At 46.0% G+C, this 18,069-nt stretch overlaps 1 protein-coding gene across 1 annotated transcript in view; it reads left to right on the forward strand.

The window, feature by feature from the left end:
- LOC124797911 (UDP-glucosyltransferase 2-like) overlaps positions 1 to 18,069 on the forward strand; it is a 133,515-nt gene that overhangs the window by 63,537 nt on the left and 51,909 nt on the right. The window contains exon 5 of the mRNA XM_047261040.1: positions 1,011 to 1,230. Within this exon, the coding sequence (XP_047116996.1) occupies positions 1,011 to 1,230 (220 nt within the window). The remainder of the gene's footprint in view (positions 1 to 1,010; positions 1,231 to 18,069) is intronic.

The raw sequence follows: 18,069 nt of genomic DNA on the forward strand, positions 1-18,069 counted from the left end.
GCCCCACCGCCCCCAAGAATCAGCTACAAAAGAGTGCCCCTTCGTCACTCAGTACCGTCCTGGACTTATCAACTGAACCACATCTTTCTTCAGGGCTTTGGTTACCTACCTTCATGCCCTGAAATGAGGGATTTCCTACCCAAGATCCTTCCCATACCTCCTAAATTGGAAAACCCAGGTACAAGACCTGTCCATCCAATCACCCAGCACTTCCCATTCCATTCCTGTCACAGGCTTATCCTATCCAATCAGACGCCAGGCCACCTGTAAAGTGGCTATGTCATATGCTTGATTTCAATGGCTGCTTGACTACCTGAGCCATCTGGATCCTCTGCTCCGCCATCAGCATGTCAGAACTGTGCAGATGTGAGTCATCCTTATAGTACATTCTCTACTCCCAGCATCATCTCAGCCTCAAACTACGGTAACTTACTGTCCTAACAACCTCAAACCAACAGCTTCCACCCTTTCTGCCCTATCACCTCCCCCTATACTTGTCCCATTCCCCTCTTTGTGTGCCACATTCTGCCAATACATCCACTTGTCTTTCTCCTTTTTTGCTCCTCCTCTTTTTCTACCCTTTTACCCCCCCCCCCCCCCCACTCTCCTCATATCCGGGACCCATAGCCTCCCAATGCTGCACCTGTTGGTAGTCTAGTCCCTGCACGCTCCTCCTACCCATACCCTGCTACTCCTTCCCCTTCCATGTCCTCTCCAGATGGCTGCTTCCATTCTGTATGAAAATTACTTTCTGGTCCCAGCTGCAGAAGATGGCGGTCATGTGTATGTAAGGCGTGCCTTGTTGTGTGAGTGAATGGGTGTGTGTTTTCTTTTCTAATGAAGGTTTTGGCCGAAAGCTGATGTGTAAGTGTCTTTTCATTGTGCCTGTCTGCAACTCAATGTGACATCTTTATGGTGAGTAGCCATCTGTCTTTTACTTATATTGTTGATATTGCAGCTGAGGTTTCCATTATTTGATTTAGCCAATAATGTTATTTTGTTTTTTACAGGACATAAGAAAGTTGTGTTGTTTATATCACATGGTGGTATACATAGCCTTCAAGAAGCTGTCTACCATGGAGTTCCAGTTTTAGGAATACCAATACTTGGAGATCAAAATGTGAATTTAATTCGAGCTGAGGCTAAAGGATATGCAGTTAAATTACTGTTCCACAACATTACAGAAGAGTCTTTACTATGGGCAATCAGCGAAGTCTTAACACAACAAAAGTAAGTTAGTTTATTCACTTTTATTAGCATGTTGACTATTGCTGCTCTATTCAGTGATAAAACACTGCAGTCATTAGGTTATTTCCAGAGGGAAATAAATATTCCTCTGGAGTGACAGAAAATTATTTAGTGCCTCAAAAAATTCTGACAACGTTTGTTCTCCTCGGAGCCTCCACGAATGGATACATCATAATGTTATGTATAAATCCAGAACTCATCTGAAAAGACAATGCGGTGCCATTCCTATGTCCAGTGTTGTTTGGCGCACCACTATCAGCTTGCCCCTCTCTGCTGCAATGTCGAAGGAAACTGCACGAATGGTCACCATACTGATGGATCATGGTGCTTCTGAGATCAGTGCACTGTCCTTGCCTCAACCATGTCATTTTCTTAGGTGATGATATACGACATGTTTGTAAGATCCCGCATGGCAGAGTAAACAGTACGTATGTCTTTTAGGACACTACATGGTTGGGGCCATTGAGATCCTGCATGGCGTTGAATGTAGTTCTCATGAACTCACCTATTTGATATTCTCATGATAGTGTTGGATCCTGATCGATATGAGTAGCAACACAGCAGAATGATCAATAACTGTCTCGACAGACCATGATCGTTGCACTGTTGAATTCTAACATGTGATGGTAGACAGTTCTCCTTCTTACATGAGGGATAATATAATATTCACTCAAACAACATTCAAATACAAGTTCTGAATGAGAGACCCGCTATGTGATCCCTTCATATAAAAGGCAATAACCCAACTTACTGACTTACTCACTGACTCATCATCGCCCAGCCCAAACCACTAAGGATAGAAGGCTGAACTTTGCAGAGGATGTTGATCTTATACTGTAGACCTCGTTTAAGAAGGTATTTTTCGATGTTTCGTCCTCAAGGTGGTGAAATAGGGGATGAAATTCTTTTTTTTAAATATACCTCTATTAAGGCAATCTTGAAGACAGAACTACGAAAATTGGTATTTGGTCTCTCCATCAGAAATTTAAAAAAAAAGATATCAGTGTTTTTGGAAATTCAGTGACTAAGGGGGTAGAATACTGAGCGAAATGTTTTAAAAATAAATCACTATTAAAGAACTATTAAAGCATTTTTAAAGCTACATCTATCAAAATTGGTATTTCACTTTTAGATTAGAAATAAGAAATACCTCTTTCAGTGCTTTTGAAGATTTAAGCCTCTAAGGAAGTAAAATAGGATACGAAAAGTTTTATGTAATTATTTCATTATGAAAGCATTTTCAAAGCTAGATCTATGAAAATTAGTATTTGACTTCTCTGTAAGGAATGAAGAAATACGTGTTTCATTGTTTTTGGAAATTCAACCCCTATTGGGATGAAATAAGGGAAAGCTTTTATGGAAATATTTTATTTTGCTAGCATTTTTGAAGCTAAATCTATGAAAATTTGTATTTAGCGTTTGTGTCAAAAATAAAAGATATGTGTTTCACTGTTTTTGGAAATTCAACCCTAGTGGTTTAAAACTTTTATGAAAGTTTTTCATGGTAAAACCATTTTTAAAGTTAAAGTTTTGAAAATTGTTATGAATGAAAGTATTACATTGTAAAAGCGTTTTTAAAGCTAAAGTTTTGAATATTGGTTGGAGTGAAAAAATATGTCTTTCACTGTTTTGGGAAGTTCAATGAATAAGGAGTAGAAATAGGGCATGACTGATTCACTGAGTCGTCATCGCCTAGCCCAAACTGCTAAGATAGATACTTGGAATTTGGAGAGGGTGTGGACCTTGCACTTTTAGACATCGTTTAACAAGGAACTGTTCGAAATTCCCCTCCTAAAGGGGGAAGTAGAGGATGAAAAGCTTTTTGAAAATATGTCATTATTAAGGAAATTTTGAAAGTAGAAGTACGAAAATTGCTATCCGGTTTCTCAGTGAGAAATAGAAAAATATGTGTTTTAGCATTTTTGGAAATTCAATATTAAGGACGTAAAGCACTGGGTGAAAGTTTTCTAATAAATCATTATTGAAGAACTCCTAAAGCACTTCTAAAGCTACATCTATGAAACTCGTATTTATCTTCTCAGTTAGAAATTTAAAAAGAAAATTGTGTTTCACTGTTTTTGGAAATGAAGTCCCCTAACGAAGTAAAATAGGAGATGAAAAGTTGTTTGAAATTATTTCATTATTAAAGGATTTTCAAAGCTAAATCGAAAAAATTGTATTTCGCTTCTCGGTTAAGGCCAATTCACACTCTGTCACGTCTATTCATGTCACGTCCTGTCAAAACATTCCGAAATCCATTTCAAACGGCGGCATCTATGCTAGCCATCACATCACATCACGGCACCATCCAGGTTTCTATGGAAGAAAATTCTGATGGCTGACGTCATCCGTTCGTTGTTTATCACGTGACCCTGCAGCTCATTTCCACCCAATACACGGCCATGTGCACATCTCGATATCTCATTACGTCGTGGTTTTCATGGTTGATATCTGTTGTTTGTTGGTCAGTTTGTTATAAATTGTTTTTTTAGTTATTTATTTTGTTAAAAATTATAATTTTATAATAAATGACAAAAGATTAATGGAAGCAATGAGGCTGAATTGTTGTGCTGGCCTCACGAAAAGTGTTGAGAGAAAGATCAACAGCCTCCTGAAGGAAAGTGGTTTGTCGCAGGACACTATCAAAGGCCTTAACACCTATAGTGCTATTCTCCCTACGTTATATGGCCTTCTGAAGGTACACAAGGAAGGGGTTCCTTTCCATCTTACAGTGAGCAATATTGGCTCTCCAACATATCGTGTAGCCAAACATCTTGCTTCTCTGTTAAGTTCACAAGTTGGTCAGTGTGGACATCAATTAGGAACTCAGCTGATTTCTTACGTCGTTTGGAGGGAATGCGGTTGAATGACTGATATTTTAGTAAGTTTTGATGTGGTCTCTCTCTTCACTCGTGTTCCTCTGATACGTTGCGGTTAATTGAGGTTAGGTTTAGTGTTGAAGTAACTAATCTCTTTTGACATGTGTTGACATCCAGTTACTTTCTATTCAGTGACCGGTATTACGAACAAATAGATGGATTGCGATGGGTAGTCCGTTGTCACCTGTGTTGCAAATCTGTTTATAGAAGACTTTGAGGAACGTCCATTAGAGTCGGTGCCTTTGAAACTCGCCTGTTTCTTCAGATATTTTGATGATACTTTCGTTGTTGGGCTTCATGGTAGGGAGAATTTGAATGCCTGTTTAGAACGTCTGAACTCGATCCACCAGAACATTCGTTTTACAATGGAGGTGGAAAAGGATGGTTGCTTTCTCTTTCTTGACGTTTAGGTTAGGAGGAAGGCTGATGGATCATTGGGACATGGAGTTTACCGGAAACGCACTCACACAGACTTTTACTAAGAGGCTGATAGTTGTCACCATCTGGCTCAGCGTGCAGGGGTACTTCGCACCTTGGTACACAGGGCTCATGTCATTTCCGACACTGGAACTTTGCCAGCTGAGTTGCCCCATCTTGAAGCTACGTTTCGTCAAAATGGGTATGGTGAAAGACAGATTGAAAATGTGTTGCGCTATCGACCACTGTACAAAAGGTGATTGATGATAATACTGAGTCGACACCTTAGTGTACTGCCTTTTTGCCCTACATACGAAGCACTTCCAACAAGATCGGTCGTATTTTACGGGAATACGATGCGAAATGTGTTTTCCGACCTCCATTTAAAATTAGAGTGCTTTTGGGTTCTGTTAAGGATGATCTTGGTTTGCGTGAGGCGGGTGTATATCGCATTCCTTGTAGCTGTGGCATGGCATATATTGGTCAGACTATCAGGACCGTGTAGTACCGATGGATTGAGCATAAACGGCATACACAATTACAGCAGCCAAGTAGATCTGCTATATGTGGACATTGTTTGGATACTGGTCACCCTATGTCATATAACAATACCGAGACACAGGCATGCACGTCCAGTTATTGGGGCAGTGTTATTAAGGAGGCTGTTGAGATTGAATTAGCGAGCAACCTTGTAAACAGGGATGGAGGTTTTTGCTTAAACTCTGCTTGGAATCCTGATCACTCCCTTGTCAAAAAACAGAGGGAAAGAGTCAATGTTATCTCACTAGCTAGTTCATAGTCTTTCACTATCGATACCTCTGACTCTGGTCATCTTTGGTGGCACTAGCGTTCAGTGTGTGTGTGTGTGTTATCTTTCCTGAATTACTACAAGAATCGAAGTTTTAAATTTGCCTGTACATCATTTGTCCGTTGCAGTTTGTGCATTGAAAATGGTGGGGTGTACTCCCGCCGAAATATCGGCGGTAGCCGTAAACATTACCTGGCTGAGTTCCCGGAAGATGTTTCCAAATTGTATACGCCAGGAGGAACTCAGGTCTCATGATTCTTATAGTTAATATCGTTGAATAATTATTTAGTAATGCACTATTAAACCATTAATTATGATCATAGGTGACGTTAGAAATTATGAGAATATTTCGGTATATGAGAAAGTATTAAATCATCTTTCAAAGTAATGTTAAATACAGTAAAATTTGCATTCTTATAACTGTTGGTATAGTCCTGCCCTGGGAGTGGATCAGGGTGACAGATAACATGCCCTGACTTGAGATAGCATTCTCTTTATTACAAGAATAATGTCAATACAAGAACACATTTGTGCAGGAGCCAGCCATAGAACCAACAAAGCACACTCACAGTTCCGAAGATTGCCTGCAAGAGACCACAGTCAATAGTCAGCGAGGTTAATACATCACGGCGTCCTGACAAAGAACCTCCCTCCACAATAGTGCAGAGCATTGGGTGGGCCAGGTGACCACCATGATATGACGATGGAGAAACCATACGAGACGTGATCAGCAGGAGAGGCATGGAGAGGTCCGAGTTCTTACAGATGTTGGTTCATATGGCTCTAAGCACTATGGGACTTAACAGCTGAGGTCATCAGTCCCCCTAGAACTTAGAACTACTTAAACCTAAGGACATCACACACATCCACGCCCGAGTCAGGGTTCGAACCTGCGACCGTAGCCGTCGCGCGGTTCCGGACTGAAGCGCCTAGAACCGCTCGGCCACCGCGGCCGGCACAGATGTTGGTCTAAGCGGTGTTTGTATACTGGCTGGAATGTCCATATGTGGGAGAAATTCCCATTTCATCACGCAGAGGCGAAAGTCCTGAAGATGTACTAGTGGTCGGTAAGTCTGCCCTTAGTAGGATTGGCCGGAAGTGTTGGCTGCCAGAACGGATCCCATGGGGTCAGCCGTGACGTGGTAGCGTGTGAGTCAAATCATTCAGCAGTTTTTAAGCATGTGTAAAGTGACACGCTAAGAAGTCATACTTGGTGTGGTGTTCTGGGTGTTGTCCCTCGATGATCACAAAATTGTAAACTAATTTGACACACAGGTCGTCAGGTAGGAAGTTTTGGATCTCGAGATGTACCTCGAAATCATTGGGGGCTTCAATGTGTGTTGTCAGACGTCCCAGCTGAGTGCCAAGGGACGGGGCTGGCTGGCATGAAAGAAGCGGTGCAGCGTCAGTGGACGAGTTGATGTGCAGGGTCCACATGGGCTTGAGACGGTTTATTGTTACTGTTGAAAGCGTGTCATTCAGTAATATTTCGAAAGGCTGTATCCTTCGTTTAAGCACTTTCTTTGTGTCCGTGTGCCACCCGAAGTGGCCGCGCAAGGTAGTTTAAGTTAGATTAAGTAGTGTGTAAGTCTAGGGACAGATGACCTCAGCAGTTTGGTCCCTTAGGAATTCACACACATTTGAACATTTTGTGTGTGTGTATGGCATTTGCAAAGCTGACTGGACCATGTCGCTGTGGAGCATAACGAAATCACAGTCATCAAGCGCCTTGTGAATGAAGATAGGAGTGACACAGAGGCATGCTATAAGGCATTTGGTGTGTGTGTGACGAGGATGGGTGGGTCTTGGCTGCAACTGGTGGTTGTTGAAGCACGAAATCAGCTGGTAAGGAGAGTGTTTCGCAATACAGAACCTCTGTTAGAGATTTGTCAGGTTTGTGTGCCAAGTACACTGATAATAGCTTCCAAGGCAGGACTTCGGTTTATTGGCCTCCATGGAGCGAGTGCCACCATTCGACAAGACCATTGTTCTGTGGATGGTAGGCAGATGTCTGACATCGATGAGTAGCGCAAAAAGTTGCACAGTTCACTGAACAGGGCCGATTCGAATTGCCGACCTTGATCAGTGGTGATAGACGCCAGGCATCCAAACTGAGAAATCCACGTATCAGTGAGAGCTCTGGCTCATGAAACTGCTGTGATGTCTCTGATAGGTGCAGCCTCTACCCACGGCATTATGCAGTCGATGACTGAAAGAATACATCGATAGCATCTACCAGAGAGAGTTCCCGCCAGATCGAGATGTACATCTTGGTTACATCCCGTTGGGACCTCAAACCAGCCAGGAAGTGGTTGCACTTGATGCCCCACTGTGCTCTGTTGACATAGAATGCACATGTGTATTCACTCTTTGCAATCTTCCTTAACGTTCAGCCACATGAAGCGATCTGTAACAAGGTTTGAGGATTTGAAAGATCCACCATGGTTAATAGCCGTGTTAGAAAAGCACTACGTAAACAAAGAGCACTTCATCTCATATTGAAGAGAAGTAAAAACCTATCTGAAAACAAAAGCTGAACGAAGCGAGAATGAGCGTAAGGAGAGCAATGAGAGAAGCATTCAACGATTTTGAAAGTAAGACGTTATCAACCGACCTGAGTAAAAATTGGTATTTTGGTCGTATGTAAAATCAGTAAGTGGGTCAAAATCATCTATTCATTCTGTCAGCAACCACATCGGCATCGAAACGGAAGGTAACAGAGAGAAGGCCGAAATACTGAATTCGGTCTTCCGAAGTTGTTTCACCGAGGAAGATCGTAACACTGTCCCTCATTTCAAACGTCATGCGAACGTCGAAATGGCAGATATTGAGATAACCGAGCGGAATTGAAAAGTAGCTACAATCGATTAGTAGTGGAAAGGCTTCAGGGCCAGATGAGATACCTATAAGATTCTATAAAGATTATGCGAAAGAACTTGCTCCCCTTCTGGCAGTAATTTATCGTAGATCGCTTGAGCAACGAAAGGTACCTAACGACTAGAAAAAAGCGCAGAGTAGAAAGCGTCGGATGCTTTTTAAGGCTATTCACAGATGATGCAATTGTTTATACCAAAGTAGCAACGCCAGAAGTTAGTAATAATTTGTGAAACGTCCCCTTAGAAAAATTATACATGACTGCTTAAACTGACACACAATATTTTTAGCGCAACGCAATCTGACTTTCAATAATCCCTACAAGATAATGGCCCTGACTAAATTAACCTATACGTTTCGCAAATCACTTACCTCACAAAAATCTTCGTTACTCGAACTACTGCAATACAGCGAACGCCACTACTGCCAGCTAAATAAAAGATTCAAACTACGGAAGGCACTAACTACTGATAGGCATAGTTAGCAAATGAAAGATTTTAATAGAGAACAAACAATGTATTTACCTTAATAGTCATAATATATATAGCAGTTCATGCCATCCAGTCTTACAAATTTCAAAACTCCGCCATTTCTCTCCCCACATCCACCACTGCTGGCGGCTCACCTCCAACTGCGCAACGCTACGCGCTGTTCACATCCAGCTGCCCAACACTACAATGGCAGACAACAATGCAAACTAGCCACAGACTGCACACATCAGAGCCAGTATTTTTCATACAGAGCGCTACGTAACGTTGGCAATAAGAAAACATAAACAGCCTACTTACATTTGCAGAACGACCTGCAGAGAATTGATGAATGGTGCAGACTGTGGTAGTTGACCCTGAACATAAGTAAAGGTCACATATTGTGCATACATAGGAAAAGAAATCCACTACTGTACAGCTACACTATTGATGACAAACAGCTGGAGACAGCGTCTGCCGTAAAATATCTAGGCGTAACTATCCAGAGCGACCTTAAGTGGAATAAGCATATAAAACAGATAGGGGAAAAGCAGACACCAGATTCAGATTCATCGGAAGAATCTTTAGGAAATGTAACTCATCCACGAAAGAAGTGGCTTATAATGCGGTTGTTCATGCGATTCCTGAGTATTGTTCAACTATCTTGGATCCCTATCAGATAGGACTGATAGAGGAGATAGAGAAGATTCAGCGATGAACGGCGCGTTTCGTCACGGGATCGTTCAGCTGGCGAGAGAGCGTTACGGAGATGCTAAACAAACGTTACAAGAGACGTTACAAGAGAGGTGTTGTGCATCAGGAGAGATTTACTATTGAAATTTCGGGACAGCATTTTTCAGGAGGAGTCGGACAACATATGACATGGGGCAGGGGGAATGAAATAACAATGAACAAAAAATAATTTCCATATTAGTTCCCTCCTGAGTTGTGACATCCCCTGACCTGAAATGCCTGCTCATTGAACAGGTGAATGTCAGATGACCTCAGATGACAGAATATCTCCATCTCCTCCAGGAAGTTCATGAATCTGTCCTTCTCAGCTTTATGCAATAACCTGGCACCCATCCTCTGTGAGGGGAGTGTGTGCCCATTCTCAGCCTGATCGGCAGCGAAGTTGGATCTCTCAGCTATACAAAGCTACATGCTCACCAAACCTCATCTCAAGTCCTTTACCAGTCTGTCCCACATAGCAGGCATCACAGTCTGACCATTCCATCCTGTACACCCGCAGACAACATATTACTTCTCCCCATATACATTTCACGTATTGACCACGAGGAGAAAATTCGAGAAATTAGAGCCAATACGGAGATTTATTGTCAATCATTCTTCGCAGTCACAGGAACAGTGTTGGAGGGATCAGATAGTGGTACCGGAAGTACCCCCCCGCCACACACCATTAGGTGGCTTGCGGAGCATGATGTAGATGTAGATGAAAGTGTGTCATTGGGCTGATGCTGGAATGCGACAATTTGTGCAAGTCGTCGTAAATGATCTTCCAAAGCAGTGAGATATAAAGGGGCGAGTTCGGTTTTGTAACACATCATACCAAAATCTGTCTACCCACCCCCAGTATCAGGCGATGTGTAAGTCTGAGATAAGTAGTGGGATCGTGGCGAAGGTGTTGTAGTTGTTGGAATTCGTTGTAGTCGATTCGCACAAGAGGGCGTTGATCTGTGAGGTCGCCCACCACAACATTGTCTGCGCTCTTCCGGTGGTGCACATCGATTGTAAACTGTGCAGTATAGTTCAGGTGGCTGAATCACCTGAGGCATATGCCTTTCGGATTGCGTCTGCGGTTGATGGCCCATGTAAATGACTAATGGTCTGCCTTCGATATCAACTTTGAGATGATGAGCTGCCTCATAAACCGTTAGAAGCTCACAGTCATAGGTAAACCACTTACGCTGTGAAGCTTTCAGTTTACATGAGGAAAACTGAAGTGATTGCTTAACCTGTCACTGCCTGTTGGAGAACCGCCTCAATAGAGGAATCATTTGCATCAGATGTAATAGTGACATGAGCGTGAGGAAGTGGGTGTGCCAAAATCATGACATGTGCAAGGTAGTCTTTAAGCTGGTCAAAGGCGAGCTGCATGCAAGGGGGCCCAGCCAGCTTACATTTTACCAGTGCTATTCTTGTTCGCAAAAACTTCTGTGAGTTGAGCCTAAATGGCGACTACCTGCAGAAGGTAATGGCGATAGAAATTAATCATCCCTAGGAATAGACATAATTTTTGGAGATTGCAGCAGCGGCAGCTGAAAGATGAATTCCACTTGTTGTGGTGTAGGACAAATGCCGTCATCATTAACGATATACCTGAGAAAGATGACCTCAGTACGTCGAAACTGCCATTTTTCTTCATTAATCACAAACCGTTATCAGCAAGCGTGTCGAAAACTCATTTAAGATGCAATTCACGCGTGCCCTTGTCTGAGGACGTTTTCTAGGTGGGCAAATCAGGTTAGGAGCTTGAACAAAATACCACCAATAAAAAGATGCCTGGTTTAAATAGCGTTTTTCAGGCCATGTAGCGTAAACGGGAACTCGAAGAAGCTGAATGGCATGATAACCGCTGTCTTGTGAATATCATTTGCACTCATCACTATCTGCAGGAACGCTTGCTTGCAGTGATTGATCCTCAAAGCAGAAGTGCGTACAAGACAATAGGAGAAATCCTGAATGTTCAGTGTGGGTGAAGCCCATGAGCTGTTCAAAGGTCTCAGAACTCCGGCTTTTAGGAGTTCATCGATTGCAGCCTTAGTGACACAGAGCTTGTCTGGCGGTAACCTGCGTGGTCTGTGATGGGCTGGAGGGCGTGGCATGGTGGTAATCTCATGTACCACTCCATTCCTGATAGCGCACTGTATAAACGACTCTTGTGGAGAGATTGGGGGTATAGGCATGCATGGAGTTTCAGTGGGAAGCACGCAAGTAAGAGGTGCATTACTGATCCCATTGGTGAGTGAAGGGTTGTGTTGGCAGAGGCACTTCCTCAGAGACTTCCATCGCCGTTTGAGGCCGGGTTGAGATGGTGTGAGGAAGTTGTCATTGGCGAATGTAGGTGACCGTTGTGTCCGAACTCGGCTGCAGCGAGATGGTGGGCATGCTGAGGCTGTTGCTGCGATCTATGTGCAGTGGTATTATTGTCGGGCACAGTATATGATCGCGAACCTAACCGTTCGGATTATTGTGGCTCATTATGTCCCAGATTTTCATGGGAAGTGGGAGTGGCAACAAAACCTCAAAGTAAATCGTTTGTAGTACACCATTGTTAGATCTTACTGTCCACTGTTGGAGCACTGCATTTGATGAATGTTGCAGAAGAGTAGATTACAAAGCACCATACGCTCTAACATTGAAATCATTGTCTTGTCTTGTGGACTGCACCACACAATTGTTGCACAATGGCGTATTGTCGACGTGTAGTATCTGAATTAGCATGAAAATAAATCAGTATTTAGTCGTTATGGGTCAGCAATGTAGAGTCCTGCGCCAGGATAGGACCAGGGTGACGGATAACACGTCCTGTTTTGAGATAGCACTCTTTATTTTACACGAATAACCGCAGTACAAGACCACATCCACACAAGAGACAGCCACAGAACCTACTAGAGCGCATTCACAGTTCGAAAGACTACAGTCAACAGTCTGCGAGGTTAATGTGTTGTGTTGACAGAGGTACTTACTCAGAGACTGCCATTGTTGTGTCAAGACCAGGTTTGGATGGTGTCACAAAGTTCTTGGGAGAGTGTAGGTGATTGTTGTGTCTGTGCTTGGCAGCAGTGTGGTGGCAGGGACGCTGAAGCTGGTGTTGTGGTATTATTATCGATGGTACCGATGCATTGTGTTAGAGTATGACGAAGATCCTGTCTGCTAATCTGGGCCAGTTATCCAACGATTTATGTTCATGGGTGCTTAGGTTGTACACTTGCGATGGAAGTTTGAAGATCCATAAAGTCCATAACATATGGTATGGCATCAGTTGATAACTAGTCTGCATAATCTATGTCAGAGCTGTGACGGAGACCTGTTCATGTACACTCTTTGACATAAAACTCGACCGGCGGCCGGCCGCTTCAGAGGCTAAGTCCGCGCCGATCGCGACATGGGACAAAAAAACTGGCCAACTCGCTAATTCTCTAAGTCCGATTATCTGCACAATCTGGCAACACTGTAGACTGCGGCACTTCCTGGAGGAAAACTTGTCCCATGATAGAGAAACCCTAGGGTGATTACGCCTGTGGTCTAGCCGACGGTCGGCTCGCAGCCGTGCTAGCGTGCGGAGCTGCTCCGCGCGCCGTCCGACGCTCCGCTCTCGGCGGTGTTTACTTCCGCGTCGCGGTGTTTGTGTCTATCGAGTCCAGTACTAACGTACACAATGGCGCACTCGTACCGCCATGCAACGATAAAAGTAACGTTTCAGGCCGAACATCCAAGACCCAGAGCATTCGAAGTCGAACAGTTCATACGTCAGGATCTACGTTTGCACCCCCAGGACGTAATAGGCATACATTTTTCCATCACTGGAAGTGTTGTCTACATCAAGATGTCGACGGAGGAAATTTGCAATGACATAATTCACCGTCATGCTACCGGACTGAAATTTAAATACTCTGATGGACATATGGGTGCTGTGACAGTCGCCCATGCTGGATTCGGTCTCCGGACATTGCGGGTGTTTGAGCTCCCGTTCGAGGTGCCTCAGGATGTGGTCATTGCCGCTTTCCAACCATATGGCACCGTCTTGGGTCACGTCGCGGAGAAGTGGCAAACATTTACCACCTACCCCGTATTAAATGGCGTCCGGCAAATAAAAATTGAGCTGACGAAACATGTCCCATCGTACCTGCTGATTGGCGGTGTGAGGGCCATCGTCATGTATGATGGACAGCCACGAACGTGCGCAGGATGTGGCCAGGAGGGACATGTACGTTCCGAATGCTTACACCGCCGTTTAATACAGACGCCGTTACGTGAAGAGACCCAGGCTTCGACGGTCACGTCCTTACCCATCACCTACGCCAAGGTTGCACAGGACCCCGTCGTAACAATCTCGATTGCGTCAGCAGCTTCGTCAACGCCTCCCGCCGCAGCACAACGCGCCGAGGACACAAGCACGGCGTCGCCTCCAGTGCTCGCTTCAGGACCGTCCGGTTCGCAGACCGAAACCGATGTTCGTGTAGGAACCATGGACGTCGACCTCGGTGTCGTGCCGACGTCTGCCTTTGTCCAGACGGGTTCGGCGTCAGACGACGGGCGACCACATTCTGATTCAGAAGGCCACATCAGAAAACAGCGGTCGCCTCGCAAACACAGGAAACGACGACGAACGCCTTCCGATGACGCCCTTTCTGAGACGGCCCCAGGAGATGTCGACCTGATGTCTGACGGTGATCTCCCACATTGCGTCCAGTCACGCGATGTGGCAGCAACAGGCGCCCCTCCTGTGACGCCTACTCTCCCAGCCAGGGACGTGTCCTCGCCGTTGTCAACGAATGATGACGGCGGTCCCCCTGCCACTCATGTTGCGGAATCCACAACACCCGTTCCGGAAGTACGTGACCGTCACATGTCCACGTCGTCAGCTTCCTGGGCCGATGACGTTGAAGAAGAAGTGGAACAGACTGCCAGCGTGTCTGCACAGGAGTCCACCTCGGCGACACTGGGGCTGGCGCCCCGCCAGTAATTATCACCACGGCGGGACCACCGGCGGGTCTCCACCTGCCGGCTACTTCTACCGCACGTTCTGCAAATACTGAGGATGGCCGCACACAGCAATATCGTATCGCCACGATGAATCTTGCCACCATTCGTGCCCCCCATAAACTGGCCATGTTCAGAGACACTCTTTACTCTGCGGATGTGGATATAGCACTCTTACAAGAGGTGTTTGTGGCTGACTTCCTATTTCCCACCGGATACAACGCCCATGTTTCCCCCGCATCCAATACCGGTAGCGGCGTCGCCATCCTGCTACGCGACGGACTCCCTGCAGAGGACGTCATCTACCTCCCCACTGCGCGAGGTATGGCCCTCACACTGTTCGGCGTGCGTATTATTAATATCTACTCTCCGTCCGGCACTGGCTGCCGTCATGACCGACAAACTTTTTTTGCCGAAAGCGTCACGCCCCTCTTCACCGGTCCACAGGACGATTAGGTACTCGGTGGGGATTTTAACTCGACACAAGAGCCCGCGGACCAACTACCGCGACATTCCACTTGTGCATCTCTCTCAGTGGTCATCGACCGTCTCCGACTTGTTGACACATGGAAGAAGCTCCACGGAATTCAACCGGGCTATACATTCTACACCTCTCACTCGTCAAGCCGCATAGATCGCATCTACGTTACCCGCTCCCTTGCTGATGGCACACGTCATGCGGAAGTCTGGCCCTTGGCCTTTTCAGACCATGATGCGTACCTCTGTGACGTCACTCTCGCCCGACAGCAAGTGTGGCATAGTCGTGGTCTGTGGAAACTCAATGTCGCTCACCTGACCTCCTCAGACTGTCGCCGTATGGTCGAAGAAGCGTGGGCACGCTGCCACCATCGTCGAGAAGCCTATGACTCCACCTTATCATGGTGGCTCTCCTGTGCAAAGCCGACCCTCAGGAAGACTCTGATGAGTTATGGGAAGGAATTAAAGGCGTGGCAAACTAATACCCTGCACTTCTACTACACCATTCTACGTGACTGTACGACGATGCCTTTCTCGCCAGCCCGGCAGTCGATGGTCCATCGCACGAAGGCGCAGATCTCCTTGATCATGCGGCGTAACTTGGAAGGCACTGTAGTCCGTTCTCGAGCTTCTAATCGAATCCCTCAAGAACGTCCGTCGATGTACCACCTCCTTCAGGAAAGACAACGACGACGACGAGCTCTGATCCAAGTCCTGACTGATGTGGAAGGGCGCCGGCACGACACCCAACAAAGCATCGGTCGTGCTCTCCATGCTCATTTTGCCGGGCTATACGCAGCCGTACCGCATTCTGCAGCCCTGATCACAGACGTCGCTCAGCTTACTACGAACACTCTTCCAGAGGATGCAGTGCATGACCTCCAAGACGACGTAACCACCGATGAAATGGTAGACGCTATCAAGGCGGGTTCCGATAACAGATCTCCAGGACCTGACGGTATCCCCATCGAATTTTATAAAAGTTTTCGCTATTTGTTGGCTTCCACGTGGACGGCAATCGCACAAGAGGTGATGTCACCGATGACAGTGGTCCCGAGCGCCTTTCTAGAAGGCATTATTATCCCCGTACATAAACCGCGCGGGTTATCGAGGGTCCAGGACTATCGCCCGATTACTTTGCTCAACAGCGACATGAAAATATTCACACGGCTACTGGCATCGCGACTCAAGAAGGTCGCACGTTACGTCACATCCTGCGACCAGACTTCCCTAGGAGGCGACAACAACATCCGTACGGCCCTTTGCCGTTACAGAGACATGATAGCATTAGCGCATCATCAGCGTCTCCCTGGCGCCTTGGCTTCACTGGACTTTAGCCAGGCTTTCGACCGTGTTGACCACTTCTATTTACGGACAGTTCTTCAGCATATGGGTTTTCCTGGCGGTATTGTAACGGTGATTATGCGCCTGTTGAGTAGTGCAACCTCTAAAATCATGTACAATGGTCGTCTTACACCGTCCCTGGTCATCGCACGATCTGTACGACAAGGATGCCCTCTTTCCACGATTTTGTATGCTTTCGCCTTGGAACCCCTGCTCCAGGGCATGCGCCAACGTTTGGAAGGCATGGCAGTGCAAGGCCACCGTTTTTGTTGTACACCCTACGCAGACGACATAGTACTATATCTGCGCAGTGAAGATGAAGTACGAGCAGCACTGACATGGGTGGCGACTTACGGCGAAGCGTCGGGGAGCTGCCTCAACGTGTCAAAATCCGAGGTCCTGCTCATTGGTGAGGGCTTGCCGGAGAGATGCGCTGCCCCCCTTAGTGTCGCCGCAGGATACACTTGGTGTCTTGGACTTGATTTCACAGCAGACCTGCGCCGCTCAGCGACTATCAATGGTAGACGCTTGCTACAGACAATCAGAGCAAATCTCGCAGATCACCGGCTACGAGCTCTCGACGTTATCCAACGCGCGCAATACGTGAACGTGTATCATGCTTCCCGTATACCACACGTGGCTCAAGTACTACCAGTCCCAAATCTCCCGGCGCGACGACTGTTGATGGCTTTCGGCTCCTTCGTCAGCTCGGGGATGTTATTCAAGGTGCAGTATGAATCCCTTGCACTGCCACGAGATCGTGGCGGGGTGGGACTCATCCACGTGCCGACTCGTGTCAAGGCACTATACGTCAGCTCCCAACTAAAACTTTGGCATCGTTGCCCGCAGAGCCTTACTAGCCTCCTGCTTCACAACTTTGCACCGGTCTCCTTGTCCGCCCCAGTACTGGTATCGACCATTCCAACCCCCTTTTATTACATCCAACGATTTTTCCTGGAGTTCAGTTATATCTACCGGTCCTTACCACTTACACGTTTGTGCCTCACGAAAACAGTCTCCGAATTGTTACAACAGTGCCGCCCGTCCAACCCCATCGAACGTAAGTATCCACAGTACGTGTGGCGACACATATGGAAGGCGATCCATGCACGTTTTCTCGAATCAGGCATTCAATCAGCGTGGTACATCACCGTGAATGGCAAACAAGTTAACCGAGATCGTCTGCACCGCATCCATCTCGCCGATTCATCCCTCTGCACCCACTGTGAAGTGGATGACACGGATGTCCACCGGTTCCACTGTGGCACAGCGCTAGACGTCTGGACACTTGCGCGGCGAATTTTGGCGTTTCTTACTCGCCAGACACCGGCTCAAATCGACGTCCACATGCTTTTGTACCCAGATAAGACTTTCTACCCCTCCGCCAAAACTAACTATGTGAATTGGATCTGTGGCCACACGATCCGCTATCTTTTTAATTCTGGCGACAAATCTACGCTAGGATATTGGACTTATCTCAACGAACGACACTGCGTCCTGATAAGCAATCCACGCTATAAACAATATTTTTCCAATTTCGTACGGAGCACTTTCGATGAGCCACCTAGTAGCTGGAACGTCCAAGCCCTGAGAAGCTGAAAACTGTATAAAACGAACCGACCTGAATAGATCTGCTACCCAGAACCCACGCCTACGCCATGAGAAGACACGTTTGGACGAGCTGGCATGCTGTAGGCGGATACACTTCAAGAGCTCCTGTAAGAACCGGACTTTAACTACAAGTCGCACGATGACTTAAAAAGCTTTTCCTTATTTATCCCTCATAGTTTGTTCTTAAAGGAAACAGAAATTTGATTTTGGCTTTGAG

The sequence above is a fragment of the Schistocerca piceifrons genome, chromosome 1, assembly GCF_021461385.2.
Source record: "Schistocerca piceifrons isolate TAMUIC-IGC-003096 chromosome 1, iqSchPice1.1, whole genome shotgun sequence".
NCBI classification, from domain to species: domain Eukaryota; kingdom Metazoa; phylum Arthropoda; class Insecta; order Orthoptera; family Acrididae; genus Schistocerca; species Schistocerca piceifrons.